Source organism: Geotrypetes seraphini, chromosome 2, assembly GCF_902459505.1.
Source record: "Geotrypetes seraphini chromosome 2, aGeoSer1.1, whole genome shotgun sequence".
In the NCBI taxonomy this organism is placed as follows: Eukaryota; Metazoa; Chordata; class Amphibia; order Gymnophiona; family Dermophiidae; genus Geotrypetes; species Geotrypetes seraphini.
The window spans coordinates 13071109-13090660 of record NC_047085.1 but is presented as its reverse complement, the minus strand read 5'-3'; the positions used below and the strand labels follow the sequence as shown (position 1 = coordinate 13090660).

Sequence of the window (19552 nt, the reverse complement as noted above, 5' to 3'; positions counted from 1 at the left end):
AGCAAACAATCTGCTTATGCACACTGATGTCATAGGTCCCACCTCTATTTGTTCACGTTACATTCACTCCGGTAAAAAGCACTCACGTTCTGGTACGGATGAGCCACATGTTTCGGAACAACAGTCTAGGCCCGGCCAGGTGTTCGAACTTTCAGAACTGCACCATGGTGTCGTGTGGACAAAAATCATTGTCTTTGGCTGAACGTGTCGATGTCTTAAAGAGACTTGACCAACGGGAGAGTCAGGTATCTATTGCAAAATATTACAGTGTTCATCCTAGCCAGATTTCTCTGATTTCCAAAAAAAAGCAAGCCATATTGAAAGACTGGCAAAATAGCAATCCTACCAGAAAACGGAAAAGAATTTTGAAGGCTGGTTTGCTGGCAATGGTTTGCTGAAGCTAGAAGTCGACAACTGCCAATCAGTGGACCTCTGCTGATGGAGAAAGCAGCACAGTTATCTGAAGAACTGGGCGTAGAAGACAAACGGATGGTTAGAGAGGTGGAAAGTTTGTAACGGCATAAAATTTAAGAAGCAGGATGGCGAAAAACAAGACGCGGATGGGTTTGGTGCAGAAAGATGGGTCATGGAAGTGTTGCCATCAGTCTTTGGTATATATCAGTGGTTCCCAAACCTGTCCTGGGGGACCCCCCCAGCCAGTCAGGTTTTCAAGATATCCCTAATGAATATGCATGAGAGAGATTTGCATATAATGGAAGTGACAGGTATGCAAATCTCTCTCATGCATATTCATTAGGGATATCTTGAGAACCTGACTGGCTGGGGGTCCCCCAGGACAGGTTTGGGAACCACTGGTATATATGAACCATGCAATGTTTTCAACGCCAATGAGACGGGCCTGTACTGGCGTGCCATCCCTGACTGAACATTGACTTTCATACACAGCGGAATTGTTGGCTTCAAGGTGCCAAAAGAACGATTGACATTGCTGCTCAGTTGCAATATGGATGGTAGTGAAAAGCTCGAGCCACTGGTGATTGGGAAGAATTGAAATCCTCGGTGCTTCAAAAACATTAACGCCTGCCCGTTGAATATGAAGGCAACAAAAACACATGGATAACGGTGACACTGTGTATTGAATGGTTGCAGAAGTTTGACAATCTGATGAGAAGGCCTAGGAGGCACATTGTAATGCTGTGTGATCATTGCACAGCACATCAAACTTGTGTTTCTGCCACACACACGACCTCTTTGATCCAGCCGATGGACCAAGGGATAATCGCAGACATCAAACGTCATTACAGGTCACTCGTCCTAAGATATGTGATGGCAATGATTGATGCAAGAACGGAATCCAGGCCCCGGTGCTCGACTCTCTTCATATGGTACGGGAGGCATGGAGTCGAGTCTCATCAACGATTTCAAATTGCTCTCGATGGGAGAGCTTCGTTCACGCATCTGATGAGACAAGTGAAGCTGACACTTCGTCCACTGAACTCCCAGTTGGACTCTCGCCACAAGAGTTTGAGCTGCATGTCGCCGTTGACAACGATGTGCCCACATCATCTGACAGCACTAATTCCGACATCTGTACAGTCATAAAGGACACTGCTGACAACCAAGAGTCTGATGATGACGGGGATACTAATGAAACACCTGCAGAGATTGTTTCCTTCTCAGACGCGTTGAAGTCCCTACACACGCTGCGTTATCTGGAGATAAATGGATGTCACGACTATGGCCAATTTTATAGCATCAGTAGTCAGATACACAGCCTGAATCGTGCAATCTGCGTGCAGAAAACAATGACTGATTATTTCAGTAGAATGTTGGTTTAAAAAAAGGTTTACATTGTACGTATGGAAAACAAAAAAAAAAAAAACCACAACTCTGTGGAGTGACGATGTTCCTAAATGGGCTTTATTTGAAATTGTCAAAGTTCCAAAGGTAATGTAATGTAATGTAATGTAATGTAATGTAATTTATTTCTTATATACCGCTACATCCGTTAGGTTCTAAGCGGTTTACAGAAAATATACATTAAGATTAGAAATAAGAAAAGGTACTTGAAAAATTCCCTTACTGTCCCGAAGGCTCACAATCTAACTAAAGTACCTGGAGGGTAATAGAGAAGTGAAAAGTAGAGTTAGAGGAAAAATAAAAATAAAATAAACATTTTAACAAGACCTCATTGATCTAAATACTTTGGAAGGTAGAAGAGAGGAGAGAAAGGAATAGAAGCATGATGAAGTGATGAAGTGGAGCAAGTAAGTTTAGGAGGAGCGATTGACGTTTCCAGAAAGGGTACAATGAAATCATCCACATAAAATAATTCCATCCACTTAAGAGCCTTAAAGGACCTTATGTGGAGGACCTTAAAGGATACAGGACCCAACATGGTCCACGTTTCGACAAAAAGTCTTCTTCAGGGGTCCCTGGGGGTCCTATAAAGGTGAGTATGTGGGAAAGAATTGTGTGGTGAGCCGGAAGTGAGACACTGCTTGCATTTGTCAAAACGCGGACCGTGTTGGATCCTGTATCCCTAGCGGACTAGGTCCTTTAAGGCTTTTATGTGGATGATTTATTTTATGTGGATGATTTCAGTGTACCTTTGGAACTTTGATACTTTCAAATAAAGTCCATGTAGGAACATCGTCACTCCACAAAGTTGGTTTTTTTTTTTGTTTTCTCTGGATTTTCTTCTATGTGGTCAATTCCTTTTGTTTTTTTGCTTGTTCCAATGTACGTATTGCATTAGACAGAACAGTGCTGTTTCTATAACTGAACCGTATAACATTGTATTTGGTGTGGTTTTTGTTGAATAAAAGTTTTATTGCATCTGTCTACAGTGTACTGTGATTTTTCATGACTAAAAAGTGGTACTCCGATTAAGCGCATATGGTGCTCCAGTCCAAAGGGCTTGCACTTAAGTGGAGTTGACTGTACCACACAATTCACAATTTTGTCAGCACCTACACACACAATGCATGTGTAACTACACATACCCAGTGTCATAGTGAGGGGAGGTGCGGCTGGGGGTGGGGGGTGGTCTCCCCTAGGCACTGTCCACCTCGTTAAAGTTAGAAGGGAAAAGATTCCGTACAAACGTAAGGAAGCTCTTCTTCACCCAGAGAGTGGTAGAAAACTGGAACGCTCTTCCGGAGTCTGTCATAGGGGAAAACACCCTCCAGGGATTCAAGACAAAGTTAGACAAGTTCCTGCTGAACCAGAACGTACGCAGGTAGGGCTAGTCTCAGTTAGGGTGCTGGTCTTTGACCAGAGGACCGCCGTGTGAGTGGACTGCTGGGCACGATGAACCACTGGTCTGACCCAGCAGCGGTAATTCTTATGTTCTTATGTTCTCCGCCCCCCCCCCTCCTTTCCTGCATCCGCCACTTCCCTTGCCCCATACCTCTGTAACGTTGCTGGCGCAAACATCCACCCCCCAACCTGCTTTCGTGCCAGCGTCAGCTCTTCCTATGATGTCACTTTCTGGACCCCGCCTAGGAAGTGATGTCAGAAGAAGAGCCGACACTGGCGCTTCAGCAGGTTGGGGGTTGTTGCTCATGCCAGGAACGTTACAGAGGTACGAGAGAAGGGAAGTAGCGGATGCACGGCAGGAGGGGAAAGGGAAGGAGCGAGTGGAGGTGGGAGGGGGTGCCACCGCCCCAGGCACATCTCACCCTCGCGCACACCCATTATAGAATTTCCCTGTAAGATAATGGAGGGTCAAGCAATTTGTTCAGGGTCGCAAGGAGCAGCTACAGGATTTGACCCCCAGTGACGCTGGTTCTTAGCCTGCTGCTCTAGCCATTAGGCTCCTCCCCCAAATAGAAATGGGTTGGAAAGCAAACAGGATCATCCAAAGGCCAGATGAAAAGGGAGGGTCAGAGGCAGACAGGAGCTTACCACCATGTTAGGGACAGCTAGAGTTACCCTATGGCTCCAGAAAAAGGAGGGTGGATTGAGACATCTGGGTTTTACTTCCACTGAAAGCAATGCAAGTAAGGAGGACAGACAGTGGAAGTAAAACCCGGATCTCAATCCTCAATCTCAATTCTGGAGCCATAGGGTAACCCTAGGGGCAGCACGCATTTGGCCTGGCATTTGAAAGAGAGGTTACATGCTTTCCTAGTGACATTAGATTTAGGTTATCGACATTCTGTCCAGTCCACTTAAAGGATATTTTTTTCTGCAGGAAGGAAGGAAGTATAGTCATTGTGAGCTACAGTATGAATTCTGCATTCTTGGCAAGAACAAGGCCTTAAGACACCCCTTCCCCCCCCCCCCCCCCCCCCGTACCAAATTTTACAGAAATCCAGGTGCACAGCATGCTGGAATTTCATGAGAGGCCACTGGTGCCCTCTGCTGCACAGCTCAATGCACTGCACCGCTTTCTCCCACCCATCCTTGCCAGACATCCAGGCCCAAATTCTCTAAAAGGCGCAGTTATCAATCACTCGACAGCGCCATTTAGAGAGTCGCGCCTCCGGCAAAGGTAGAAGCCAGAAATGAAAGCCAGGGCTTTCAAAGAATACTTTTTTCGGCACCTGCCTTTGACATTAATCGTACCTACGTGGACACTTTGCAGCGTCTAATGCCACTTCCAGCAATAGCCATGCCTCCAGGGGGGGTCAGGCACTGTAAAGCGCCTCTGGAGTCTTAACTTCCCTCCTTAGGTCAAGGACTCAGTTAAGGCTCTGGTCCATGACCTAAGGGTCGCGGCGGGAGCGGACCGCTGGGCACGATGGACCACTGGTCTTATGTTCAATTTACATTTGCCTGTCATTCAACACAATAATGTAATGCACCAAAGAGCAAAGGAGTGTTCCACAGGAGAAACAACAAAGATGAAACCGATGTGTGGACTAGGATTCAATTTAAGAATAATCTATAATAAAACCCAATACAGTCATGGGGGGGAGGATCCAAAATGGCTGCATGCTAGACTGGCTCGCTTAGCTCTCCTGTGGAGCCGGCTAATTTCTTGTTTTTCCTTTAACACCGCGTTTTGTTTCTCGCGGTGTTTTCTTCTTTATACAATGCCGCACACTAAAAGGAAGGGTCTTCTGAGGTCGGCTCCCTCGTACCTCAGAACCTCCACGCCGATTCAACAACAAACCCTCAAGAGGCTCCTGAGCCAGCTTTCAACCCCACCCCGCGGAGAAGAGGGCCCTGCGGTAGGTTCGGACGATGGAGCATCCAGCCTCTTGGGGCATGAGATATCGCTGTCCCCTCCGCATTCTAGCACACCGCCGTGTCCGATGTCAGTACGGGTTGCCCTGGCAGGGGCTCTAGGAGCGGAAGTCGCTGATCTGGAGCCGAGCCCGGAGGGAGGAGCACCCGTAGACAAGACAGTTGAGCGAGTGTATCGCTGCCTTCGGCCCCTTCAGTGGTAACTCTGGAGACCATTTGGCATGTTCTACAGAGACTTGACGACAAGTTAACTGAATCGACACAAGAGGTACTTAGCCTTTCAAGGAAAGTAGATAATTTGTCAAAAACTATAGAACTGACCAAACAAGACTCTGCTGAACAGTTAACATCTGTTAAAGTTGAATTAAAAGATATAACAACAACCCTGGTCAGAGACAAAATTTATGTTCATTCTAAATTGGAACCATTTGAGAACTTTAATAGGAGACTAAATTTACGAGTATTAAATTTTCCAAAATCACCAGCTTTAAACGCCTATGACTATTTCAAAAAATACTTATTGGAGATTCTTAAAATTCCTCAACAAGCTATTCCTCCTTTTAACAAAATATATTATACTAGTCTTTAAGCCTGTTACATTAACGGGTGCTAGAATAGATGTCTGTCTGTCAGTGTTTCTTTATCTCTCTCTCCTTGGCCATCCTTCTGCGTCCCCCTCCCCCCCCCGAGCAAAGCTGTCTGCCCCCAGCACCCACCTCCCCCCAAAATGTCTCTCCATTGCCCTCTTCTGTCTTCCCACCCCAGAGCAAAGCTGTCTGTCCCCAGCACACCTCCCCCCAAAGCAGCCCCCTTTCCCTATCTCTCCATGGCCCCTTCTGTCTCCCCCCAGCACACCCCTCCCCCCCAAAGCAGCCCCCTTTCCCTCTCCCTGTCTCTCCATGGCCCCTTCTGTCTTCCCCCCAGAGCAAAGCTGTTTGCTCCAAGCACACCCCTCCCCCTAAAGCAGCCCCCTTTCCCTCTCCCGCTGACTCTCTCTCTGGCCCCCTTTCTCTGTCTGTTTTTCTGTTCCTCTCCCTGCCCCTGTGTCTTTCTTTCTTTCTGTCTCCCTCCCTCCCGCTGTCTGTCTGTCATTTTTCCCCATTTCCCTGTGCAGCAGCATTTCCATCCCACTTCCCTATGCAGCAGCAACAGCATTTCCCTCCTATCCCACCTTTCCTGTGCAGAAGCAGTAGCAGCATTTTCCCCACCCCCCCTTTCCCTTCTCTTCCCTGCTCCGTTCGGCCCCTCCCCCTTCTTTTACTGCCCGATCTGGCCTGCTCCTGACCCTCCCACCGCCGACAAACCTCCGGGCTCCAGCCGCGTAGGCAGCACTTTAAACACGCTGCTTCGCGGCCTTCTACTGCCGATTTCCTCTGCCGTGTCTGTCTTCGATGATGTCATAATATGATGGCAGTAATATTGGGTGAATGTTCTTCAGGACCCGTTGTAACTGTTGAGCAGTCAACTGGCAATGCAAGTCCTCAGCCCACGCTGTCGCTAATATATCCAGATTCGTACTTGGTTGGCAATCCCGGATCCCCACAATATGAAATCGTAGAGGAATCCTCTGTTGGGCTGAAAGGCTGAAGAGTTCCGAAAGCGCCTCCCTGCAGACTTCAGTAAGGGCAGCCACTGGGAGGGACTGAACATAGTGACGGATCTGGTAATAGGCGAAGAGATCATTAGCCTGTAGGTCAAAAGTCCGTTGCAGCTCGGCAAATGTGGCCAGGCTCCCCTCCTCCGAAAACAGGTGAAAAAGATATTGTAGACCTTGTGCTTGCCACCTAAGAAAGGTGGCATTTTGCATGCCCGGCTGGAAAGCTCCATTGCCCTGTATAGGCAAATATAAAGACACCCTAGAGGACAATTTGGCTGTTTTACAGACCCATCTCCACGTCCTTCTGGCCGGCGTAAAAATGGGGTAGTGAGACACCAAAGGACGCGTCCTTGGATCCGACACATGTAGAAAATAGTTCACATGGAACGGAGCCAGCAAAGATAACTCCAGTGGTGTAGCAGAAAAATCAGATGTTCCTCTAAACCAATCATTAATATGTCTCATCTGACAAGCCATAGCATACCAATGTACATTTAATAAACCATAGCCCCCCCTATCCCTGGGCAAACACATCCGTAGCAAGGGCATACATGGTCGCTTACCACCCCATAGAAAACGCTGTAGCTATTTCGTTAAACGAATGTTATGGGCATGGGACAGCAGCAGAGGTCTCAATAAATTTTAAAAACAGCACTTCCATCCATCAAGAAACCATTTTTGCCCACCTCCCACCCACCCTAATTCCAATTTATTCAATGAAACCATACAACAGTACATACATGTAATTAATAAGCAAATCCAAATATAATATCCCTCTCCCTTCCACCTACCTCCCTTCCCTGGATGTGCAAATCAAACCGGTAATAGGGGAATAATCCATTTAATTAAAATTAATAAAATTGGTCAGTTTAAACAATTTATTATTACCCATTTGTTCATTTTCTCGTACTTATAATACAAGCATAAAGAATTCCACCAAAAAGTGAAATTTAGGGCTCCTTTTACTAAGCTGCGCTAGCAGTTTTAGCGCGCACTGACCCCGTGCTATGCGCCAAAAACTAACGCCAGCTCAATGGTGGCGTTAGCGTCTAGCGTGCATTAAGCGCGCACTAAAACCGCTAACACAGCTTAGTAAAAGGAGCCCTTAATCTATTAAAATTCTTCCAATTTTTAGTGACCATTTAATAATAATAATAACTTAATTTTTCTATACAGTCATAGTCAAGCGACTTCTAGGCGGTTCACATTGAAAGAAGGCTAGACAGTCAGCAAATAACAGGAAGCCTATAAAAGAAAAGATACATATTAATTGGGGTTCCATGGGTAAAGAATACATGAAAATTGGAGCTTCCTGAGAGATTGTAATAGCGTTTACAGAGGGGAATATCATAGAGAGAGAGGGTGGTCTGTTTTAGTCAGTGAATTTGTCGAATAGGGCGGTTTTAATAGATTTTCAGAATGCGTTGTAGGTCAGTTTGGGTTCATTTATGCAGTTTCTCAGCCAGACTTGCTGTCTATTCACTTGGTACTTGGCTACCCCAGTCATTATATCAAGTACAGTGATGCCTTGGAATCCGAACTTAATCCGTTCCAGAACCCCATTCGAGTTCCAAGACAATTTTTCCCATTTGAAAATAATAGAAACTGGATTCATCCGTTCCTGGGTCACACAAACTCAAATTTTAACAGGAAATACACTGGATTTTAAGGTAAAATATTAACAAATATTCCAAAGCAGCATTCAGATTCTGGGGCAGAAACACACGCAAACAATGTGAAGGGCGTTCAGATTCCAAAGCAGAGTTCGGATTCTGGGGCAAAATTGACTACAAAAAAAAGGTTTGGATTCCAAAACGTTCGAGTTCTGGGGCGTTCGGATTCCGAGGTACCACTGTAATCTGCTTTTATGTCTATCCTCTGTGTTAAAATGATGTGATCTGGTCTCCCGCTAATCCATTTCTCCCCCCTTCAATCTGTTTCGTATTTTTCCAGTGTCGTTATGCTGTTCCCCCTCTCCTCAATTCGCTTCATTAGCTCCCTGTCCGCTTCTGCATACAATTCAATCTTCGGGTTACCAGATTTTCCGGAACTAAAATCCGGATCCATGGCTACGCCCCCAGGCCCGCCCTCTCAACCTGATTGCTTGTCGGGAGGGCATTTGTGCTTGATGACTTCACCCACATGCATGCATGCATGTGACATCGCCCCATTACATCCACGTATGCGCAGATGCTGTCCCAACGTCATTCCTAGCTGGAAGCTTTTTAAAACCCAAAGTGCCAGGTTTTGAAAAGTCACCTGGACGCCCAGACGTGTCGATGAAAAGGCGGACACGTCCGGGCGTCTGGTAACCCTATTCAAACTCTTCTTACTGACACACAAGTGTACTCACTCCGTGGCTCCTCAATATCTCTCCTCTCTCTTCCTTCCCCCACCCAAGGAACTCCGTTCTTTGGGTAAGTCTTTCTTGTCTGTACCCTTCTCCTCTACTGCCAACTCCCGAGTCCACCCCTTTTGCTTTGCTGCACCGTTTGCCTGGAGCAACCTACCTGATTCAGTACACCAGGCTCCATCCCTGGCGGTATTCAAATCCAGGTTCAAACCCCACTTTTTTGAAGCTGTATTTAGGTCCCAATCCTTAATACACTCTGTTCCTCATTCCCTCTGTAGCCCCTACCCTCTCTACCTCGTCATCCCCTCCTATCGAGTACAGTACTCCCCTAAAATGCTAGGAAGTTCTTCTTTACCCAACGTGTGGTGGACACCTGGAATGCGCTTCCAGAGGGCGTAATAGGGCAGAGTACGGTACTGGGGGTTCAAGAAAGGATTGGACAACTTCCTGTTGGAAAAGGGGATAGAGGGGTACAGATAGAGGATTACTACACAGGTCCTAGACCTGTTGGGCCGCCGCGTGAGTGGACTGCTGGGCACGATGGACCTCAGGTCTGACCCAGCAGAGGCATTGCTTATGTTCTTAAAATTCACGGGGGTTCCGTTCCAGTATTTAGGCAGCTAATTCATAAAAATTTTATTATGCGCTATTTTGATCATTTTAGTGTCTCTAATTATTGGCTTTTAACTTTTTTTTAGTTCTATTCAACTTCTTTTATTGTTTTTTTAACTATTGTAAACCGCATAGAATTTTACGGCCTTGAGGTATATAAACTGATTATTATTATTATATTTCTCTTCATGAGCAGCATATATTGAGTCACCCTTTGTCCTATGTGTCTGTCATAATTAGATTGTAAGCTCTTTCGAGGAGGGACTATCTCTTGCGTGTTTAATGTACAGCCCTGCGTGCCACAGATAGTGCTACAGAAATAATAACTAATAGAAGCAGTAGTATATGTGTAGCGGGAGAAGTGGGGAATTGCCAGTTCTGAAGTTGGGTCAACACAAGGTGCTATATAGATAGAGTCATGTGATTTCTCTTCTGTCTCTTTCCACAGTTGACATTCGTGAAATTAAAGAGATCCGTCCAGGGAAGAACTCACGGGATTTTGAACGCTACCCTGAAGATGCTCGGAAATTGGACGCCTCCATGTGCTTTATCATCCTCTTCGGCGCAGACTTCCGTCTGAAGACATTGAGTGTTGCAGGTTGGTGCCAGGGGGAGGGGAATCTCCCACTTTGTGTTAATGTTTCTGAACCCCCTTGCATAGGAGCCAACTCTGTGGATGCCATGGCCACCGAGCAGTCCCAATATGGAGCAAGCTCTTTCATTGTGTCCATGGAGGGGCAATTTGTATCATTTTTGACACCTTACTGTGCCTCTTTGTATCTTTTTCTTTCATTATAATAACAATAGTAATAGTATTCAAGAAATTTGTCAAATGATCTAACCAAACCGTATCGACCATTCCCAGATCCCAACGCATACTATAGCTATCAACCTTGTAATCTCCCTGGGAATGGCCAGGCTAATTTCTAGTTGTAAACCACCTAGAACTGAAAGGTATTGGCAGGATAGAAGACACCAATGTAATGTAATGATTATTAGAGACATCACGGAAGAGAATTCACGTAGTGTTGGTGCTCCTTATCGGAAAAGATTAGAGTCTCAATTTTGGTTCCTGAAGGTCATGGAATGAGTGGCAGATAATGGAAGAGAATCACAGCCTTCAGGCTTCTCTTTTCAGGGACAATCCAGGGTTCCTCTGCTTTTTCATTGTGAGACAACAGATAAGTGTATCGCGCTAGATTAACCTTGGGGGTTGGCTAGTGTGGTTGGGTATTGCCAAATGCTTAGGGTTATCAGCCGTCCAGGAACATCAGGAAATGTCCTCTTTTCAGAAGACTATCCAGGCAGTGGCCTAGTTAGGGGGGCAGGAGGCCTGTCTTGCTAGGGGCACCGGCAACCTTCCTCCTCTCTGCCCCCTCCCTTTCCTCCCCCTGCCGCACGCTGTGCCATTTGCCTTCTCCCACACCTTTTATACTTCTCTGGCGTGAGCAACATTGATGCCCACGTCAGCACTGGCGCTCTCTTTGACGTCACTTCTGGGTCCTGCGCCTAGGAAGTGACGTCGAAGGGCAAGCCGACACTGACGCGGGCATGCTGCACGCATCAGACACATTAAAAAGGTATGGGGAACGAGAAGGAGGGTGCGCGCGTAGCGAGGGGGCGGAGATTAAACCTGGCAGTTGGTCTGTGGTTTGGAAGCCCCCGAGCAGAATGGGGGCGGAGCTGGAGGCGGAATGGGGAGGGGCCAGGTATCCTCTCTTTTTAAAGAGGAAATCTGGCAACACTACAAATGCCGTCATGAGGGCCTTAAAGAGGCAGGGGCGGATTATTAGGAGAGGATGCCCTGAAGTGCTAAGGAACAGTAACGTGTGAATAATTTAGGGGCCTGATTCACTATCGTGACCGATCTGTGGCAGGCTGACCAATTCATGACGGGACAATATTCAAATGGGATCGGAGGAATGCCCCCCACCAATCACATGGATCGCTACTGAGCGATCCCGACGCATGCGCAGACCATCTTCGTTGCCTGTAGATGGTCTGCACATGCGTTTGCTGTCCGTGCTTTTTTAAAGCAGGTTAAAACCACAGGCTCGCACTCCAGGGAAGGGAGGCAGAGAGCAGGAAGAGTCGGGGGAGCTAGAGAGGGTTGGGGAAAGCAGAGAGAGCAGGGGAGCCAGAGAGAAGAGTCGGGGCAAATCTGTTTGTTACACACCAGTCGCTTGTTCTTGATCGGCCAGCCAGTCGGTGTTTAGGGAAAAAAGTTTTGTGAATCGCATCCTTCCTGCTTTGCATGCCGATTCCCCTCATTTGCATGCACGGATCGGGATGGGGTTGGAGGGAATTCGGGTCGCAAAGGGGTCACAAACCGATTGGTTTGCTTAGTGAATCTAGCCCCTAGTCCGGGGGTCGGCAACCTGCGGCTCCAGAGCCGCATGCGGCTCTTTTCCACCTTTGCTGCGGCTCCGGTAGTGTGTCACGCAGGCATGCAGCTTAAGTCCGGCGTCGCGGCGGGAAATAGCCATGCTGAGCAGTGAGCTCAGCACATACACAGATGAAAGCCTTGCTTGCTGATTGGTCCGGCGGCCCCGCCCCGCCGGACCAATCAGCAAGCAAGGCTTTCATCTGTGTAGTGCTGAGCTCACTGCTTAGCATGGCTATTTCCCCCGCGACGCTGGACTTGTAAGGTGCCTGAAAAAGAAGTCATCCTGGCCGGGGTCGGTGTCATGCTCCGGAGATCTACAGCCTTCCTATCTCCCTCTCCCTTCTACCTGCTTCCGGCCACATCCCCTGCTCCGCGGCTCTCTTGGGCAACTCAGCAGCAGCGATCGACACAAGCTTCTGACGTCGGGGCCTACCCTCTGCGAGTCCCGCTTGTTTCAACTTCCTTTTTCCACAAAGGCGGGACTCGTAGAGGGAAGGCCTCGATGTCGGCAGCTTGTCTTGATCACTGCTGCTGACGAGTTGCTGAAGAGAGCCGCGGAGCAGGGGGGTGTTGCCAGGTGCAGGTAGAAGGGAGAGGGCCAGATGCAGTACTTGTGGGTGAGGGAGGGGAAGAGAGAGAGAAAGAGAGAGGGGAGGGAAACAAAAGGAAATATTTCATGCTGGGCCTGAGTGGAGGGAGGGTGGAAAGGTTCTGGCTACCGGGTGCAGTAACAAAGGAAAAGGGGGGAAAGCTGAAAATGGAGATAGTGACACAAAGAAGAGAAAGGGTAAGCAGGACCTACTGAATAAGGATAGAGATACAGAGGGGACATGAAGAGGAGGTGAAATAGAGACATAGAAGTAATGCTGAAAAAGTGTGTGGGGGGAGATAAAGACATTGAAAGGGCAAATGGTGAACATGGCGTAAAGATAAGGACAGAGACAAATGAAGATTCTGAAAAAGTGGTGAGATAGGGATATAGGTGAGATGGACACAAAGAAGGGTGATGCTGGAAAATAGGTGGAATGGTAATTCTGACAGACACAGAAGGGAAATGCTGGATCAAGGAGAGATGGGGCTCAGGCTGGATGGAATGAGGAGAAATGCCTTGTTGGCCCGGAACTTCCTCTCCTACGTCAGAATTGACGTCAGGGAGCGGAATGCTGGTCAGCGCAACACTTCTGCAGGGAAAGCTTGGGACGGCGGTGGCTTGGGGGCTGTTCCCCGATTGCGGTGGCAGCAAACCGAGTGGCTTGGGGGACGGCACGGAGACAGAAAGAAGGGGGAACAGGGAGACAGAAAGAAAAAGTTGGGGGAGAGAATGAGGTCTGGAGGAGAGGAAACATACAGGAGGCTGAAAGAAAGGAAGAAAGATTGGATGCACAGTCAGAAGAAGAAAGTGCAACCAGAGACTCATGAAATCACCAAATAGCAAAGGTAGGAAAAATGATTTTATTTTCAATTTAGTGATCCTGTATATAGCATTAAGATAAGAAACAATATATGCAGTGTTAGATTTGTTTTATAATGGTTTTGCGGCTCCAAGTTTTTTTTTCTTTTCGAAAACGGGTCCAAGTGGCTCTTTATGTCTTAAAGGTTGCAGACCCCTGCCCTAGTCCATAATGACAGGACCGATTTCCATGAATTCGCTCACTTTCTCCACTTGCTCTGCCTCTGTAACACCCTCCTCTCTCCAATCTCTTCATCAGCCTTCTGTGAAGAGGACGTCACCCTATGGATAAATGGGCTGAACTGGTTGCTGCTGGACACACAAAGAGCGCAAAGTCCTCTCCAGATAGAGAGGTGAGAAGCAATGTCATAATCCTGAGTGTGATCACACCCACAAACACACCCTTGATTGTCTGATTGGGTAGAGCCTGAGGTAAGCACAGAAGAGCCTCAGCTGTAGGAAGTAAAGATGCATCTGGAGATAAGAGGGTTCAATGCCAGCAGTCAGCGTATTTACTTAAAAGCCAGACAGAGCTTAATAGAAAAGAATGTATAGTCGGTGGCACTCCATGTATAGTCAGAGAAGATGAATATATGTTTTCACCACGGACCGCCGGTCGTTATCTGGAGAGCGGCAATGTCGGTGTTTTACTTCGGGCCTGCATAGTTTGTCCACAGTGGCGTAGCGAGGGTGAGAGGCACCCCTCCCCCGCCCTCTTCGTCACCCCCACCCGCTCCTTCCCCGCACCCTCCTGTTGCGCACACTTGCATCCCTTCCCTTCCCCCGTGGTTCATAGAAGAACGCGTGCGGACAACTGAGCAGAGACAAAAGTTAAACTTAAAGCGCTCTGAGGGGGACATGGGGGGAACCCCCCAGTTTACTTGTAACTGTTTGTGCTGCCATTGGGAGGTTTGGGGGTAACCCCCCCCCATTACACAGGAAAGTGTAATTTTCCCTGTTGTAGGGAAAAATTAGTTTCCTCTGTTAGTGTGGGGGGGTTATCTCCCAAACGGCAGCGCCAACACCTGATACCCCCACTGGAGCGCTTTAAATTTAACTTGTAATCTGGCGGGCTGACATCCTGCGCGCATTTGTCTCTGCTTATTTTTCTGTGCGCGATTGTTTGGCGCGCTGTAGTCCCGTCACCTCCCCCCGTACTTCTTTAACATTCCCGGCGCGAGCAGCAACCCCCAACCTGCTCCCGCCAGCGTTGACTATTCGTCTGACGTCACTTCCTAAGCGTGGGTCCAGAAAGTGACGTCAGATGAAGAGCCGACGCTGGCACGAGCAGGTTGGGGTTTCTGCTCACGCCGGGAACATTAAAGAGGTACGGGGGAAAGAGCAGGGGGGCAGAGAGGAGAATGGGTGCTGGTGCCAAGGGCGGACCCCCCCCCCCCCTTAGGGACCAAATTTTTAAAACCTTCCCCTCGCTAAAAGGTATCTCTCTTCTTCAGAATCACAGGGCTTTGGAATAACCTTACTACCCCACTATGGCATCAGGTCTCCTTCCAACTATTCCGAAAGCATCTGAAAACTAGACTAGACTTCCAACCCCATTACTCTGTTCCTTCCTTACATTAAGCTCTTGTAAACCTTGCCGAGCTCTATAATTATGGAGAGGATGCGGTATATAAACTTAAGGTTTAGTTTAGTTTAACAGGGTAGAAAAATCTCCTAACTGGTTAGATGGTGCTCAGCTGGTTATCATAAGAACATAAGAATAGCCTTAGTGGGTCAGACCATTGGTCCATGAAGCCCAGTAGCCCATTCTCACTGTGGCCAATCCAGGTCCCTGGTACCTGGCCAAAACCCAAAGAGTATCAACGTTCCATACAGAATCCCAAGGAGTAGCAAGATTCCGGAATCCCAGGAGGAACAAGATTCTAGAATCCCTAGAGAGTAGCAACATTCCATACAGAATCCCAAGGAGTAGCAAGATTCCGGAATCCCAAAGAGGAACAAGATTCTAGAATCCCCAGAGAAGCAACATTTCATGCTACCGATCCAGAGCAAGCAGAGGCTTCCCCCATGTTTTAATAACAGACTATGGACTTTTCCTCCAGGAACTTGTCCAAACCTTTCTTAAAACCAGCTACGCTCTCTGCTCTTACCAGAGATAGCCAGTAAAAAGTGGCGTAACAAGGGCAGGGGGCAGGGAGGGCAGCGGTGCTAGGGTGGTTTCAGATCTGTGGTCCGCCTGCGCGCAGCCGTCAGCTCCGCCAGCCCCCGCCCCCTCTGACGTCAACTTCCTGTTCCAGCGCGAAGGAGCAGTAGAGCCGACGGCCATATACAGGCAGCCCTCAACCCCGCAACCGATCCATGCACATTCCCACTTCCTGGAGGAGGGGGGAGTGCTCCAGCCAGAGGATGGGATGCTTGGCCCCGGGATTCCATCCCGCCAGGTCCACCACTGCCAGTGAATATCCCCTCTAGCCAGTCAAAGAGAAACTGGCTGTCTTGTAGGCAGTCTGGGAGCAGAATCAGCATTGATTGGGTTAAGTGCCACTATTCAGGCCTTAACTGGATATGATAACCAGACAAATAGAACTTCATAAGAACATAAGAATTGGCACTGCTAGCTCAGACCAGTGGTCCATCGTGCCTAGCTGTCCACTCCCGTGGTGGCCCTTAGGTCAAAGACCAGCGCCCTAACTGAGACTAGCCCTACCAGATGACGTTCTGGTTCAGCAGGAACTTGTCTAACTTTGTCTTGAATCCCTGGGGGGTGTTTTCCCCTATGACAGACTCCGGAACAGCGTTCCAGTTCTCCATCACTCTCTGGGTGAAGAAGAACTTCCTTACGTTTGTACGGAATCTATCCCCTTTCAACTTTAGAGAGTGCCCTCTCGTTCTCCCTACCTTGGAGAGGGTGAACAACCTGTCCTTATCTACTTTGTCTTGAATCCCTGGAGGGTGTCTTCCCCTATAACAGGCTCCGGAAGAGCGTTCCAGTTTTCTACCACTCTCTGGGTAAAGAAGAACTTCCTTACGTTTGTACGAAATCTATCCCCTTTCAATTTTAGAGAGTGCCCTCTCGTTCTCTCTACCTTGGAGAGGGTGAACAACCTGTCCTTATCTACTAAGTCTATCCCCTTCAGTATCTTGAATGTTTCAATCATGTCCCCTCTCAATCTCCTCTGCTCGAGGGAGAAGAGGCCGAGTTTCCCTAATCTTTCGCTGTACGGCATAGCACTCCTGTCTTTGACCAGTTAACTTATCTGGTGAAGGGATCATGATTGGCACGTAACACGATGAATGCCACCAGCCTGCACATACATATCCAAATATGGCCTGGCATTGAACCTCTAGGCATATTTCTGCTGGCGATGAAAAAAAATCTCTGACCGCCACCAGTTAAATATAGCTCCTATTGATTTTAAGCCTGCCTTTTCTCCACCTTAGTCCTAGGACCAATTTCATATGAGATACTGGGCCAGTCAGTCACAGATATAGTGCTATTCTTGGAAAAGTTACATCTATCATCATATCCTACACAAACATTTATTTGTTATCTGATCCATATCTGCCCATTCGCACAAACCGAAGGCTCACGTGACAGAGTCCTGTCTGCTGAGCGCAAGAGGCATGCGCTGAGTCCCCTTTGGACTGGGCAATACAGGGCTGTAATCCCAATTGCTGGGACAGAGGAACCTTGGATAAGACATGGGGGAAGCCACTGCTTGCCCTGGATCGGTAGCATGGAATGTTGCTACTTTTTGGGTTTTGGCCAGGTACTAGGGACCTGGATTGGCCACTGTGAGAACGGGCTACTGAGCTTGATGGACCATTGGTCTTACATGTGCCAAGTATAGGACAATCAAGCCATTGTGACATCACTGATGGGGTTGGCTCCGAGGCACTGTGGACTGAAGCATTATGACATCACAATCTAAGCTCTGGAATGTTGCTTTTATTGGGGTTCTGGAATCTTGCTTTTCCTTGAGATGCTGGAATGTTGCTACTCCTTGGGTTTTGGCCAGGTACTAGGGACCTGGATTGGCCACTGTGAGAACGGGCTACTGAGCTTGATGGACCATTGGTCTTACATGTGCCAAGTATAGGACAATCAAGCCATTGTGACATCACTGATGGGGTTGGCTCCGAGGCACTGTGGACTGAAGCATTATGACATCACAATCTAAGCTCTGGAATGTTGCTTTTATTGGGGTTCTGGAATCTTGCTGTGCCTTGAGATGCTGGAATGTTGCTACTCCTTGGGTTTTGGCCAGGTACTAGGGACCTGGATTGGCCACTGTGAGAACGGGCTACAGTGAAGCTATTCTCGTGTTCTTAAAGCAGTAGGACCTGGCCAATGTGAGAGTTGCGTTTACACTTAGGGCCATATTCTGTAAACGGCACCTAAGTTGGCAACCACCTACAAAAACGGCGCAGGCCACGTGTCAATCATGCTTAGGCGCCGTTTAAAGGATCTCGGCTAATGACGCCTATCACAAAACGAAGGCATCTGCCATGTAGGCCAGGGTTTGCAGACGCCTAAGGTCAACCACCCTTACTTTGACCTTAGATGCCATTAGACAGCGTCCTGTCCACGCGCTTGCGACGCCTACCTTGGTAGGTGCCTACTTTTTGTAACAACTTTTTAATTGGTTTTTAATGGCGCGGTCAATTACCATGCCAATTAAAACAAGTTAGGCAGCGTTAGGGCACCGTTTACAACATCTGGCTCTTCGTTTTTTTAAGACGTGAGCAGGCTCTCCAGCCACTTAGCTTTGCCATGGAAATTCTCTCCGATCTCAATGAGCTGCGACAAAAGGATTCTGTTTAGTGTTTGCCCTCTGTTTTCATGGCTGCTGAATCTGGCCCTCTTTAGAGACAGCGGTTTCTCTCCTTTGCTGGTTCACAAGCCCTGAGGCTGAAGGTTTCTCTTATTCCCGATAGGTGGCTCCGGAAACAGTTTGACTCCATGGACAGGGGAAGAGAAGGCAGGTAAGTCACTGTCTGTATCACCACTACCACTACCATATAAGGGTGTCAGGTCAAAAGCGCGCTAGGACAAAGGTGCGCCCAGACAATTGAGCACAGCGCGGAGGCGCGCGCCACTCAAAATTACTGTTTTTAGGGCTCCGACGGGGGTGTGTGTGGGGGGGAACCCCCCCACTTTACTTAATAGACATCGCGCCGCGTTGTGGGTGGTTTGGGGGGTTGTAACCCCCCACATTTTACTGAAAACTTCACTTTTTCCCTGTTTTTAGGGAAAAAGTTAAGTTTACAGTAAAATGTGGAGGGTTACAACCCCCCAAACCCCCCATAATGCCAGTGCGATGTCTATTAAGTAAAGTGGGGGGGGGGGTTTCCCCAACAAAACCCCCCGTCGGAGCCCCTAAAAACAGTAATTTTGAGCGGCGCCCGTCTCCACGCTGCGCTCAATTGTCCGGCCGCGCCTTTGTCTTTCGCACCGTTGTCTATGAACCCCATATAAGAGACAACCCCTGCTCAGTCTAATCAAACAGACGAGACCTGAGCTGGGTGACGGAGAGACTGATCTCAGTCACTGGGAAAGTTGCTTAGTATCTGTATTCATGTGCTAAGCTGCTTATTTCACCGCTAGGGCAATGGTGTGGACCAGGGGTGTCAAAGTCCCTCCTCGAGGGCCACAATCCAGTCGGGTTTTCAGGATTTTCCTAATGAATATGCATGAGATCATTAGCATACAATGAAAGCAGTGCATGCAAATAGATCTCATGCCTATTCATTGGGGAAATCCTGAAACCCCGACTGGATTGCGGCCCTCGAGGAGGGACTTTGACACCCCTGGTGTAGACTCTGTGCACTGAAATCAAGAAAAGAAAGTGGGAAGGTTGAGATGTTCCAGTCGGGGGTCTTTATTGTCAGGAACGCAAAAGCATTCAGTGACTCAACGCTGCGTGCCTTTCGGCACTCAGGAGTCTTGAAATTTGTTGTTTAAGAACCAAACGGTTGTGTTTTAAAGGTACGTTTTGAAAAGAAACGTTGCCTCTCGTAAAGAAGATTCCCATT

The 19552-nt window shown here is 48.0% G+C and overlaps 1 protein-coding gene across 1 annotated transcript in view; it reads left to right on the top strand.

Annotated features, from left to right (window-relative positions):
- LOC117355378 (1-phosphatidylinositol 4,5-bisphosphate phosphodiesterase gamma-1-like) overlaps positions 1-19552 on the top strand; it is a 204213-nt gene that overhangs the window by 35019 nt on the left and 149642 nt on the right. Inside the window, exons 3-5 of the mRNA XM_033933848.1 lie at positions 10168-10317; positions 13815-13908; positions 18455-18502. Of these exons, the coding sequence (XP_033789739.1) occupies positions 10168-10317; positions 13815-13908; positions 18455-18502 (292 nt within the window). The remainder of the gene's footprint in view (positions 1-10167; positions 10318-13814; positions 13909-18454; positions 18503-19552) is intronic.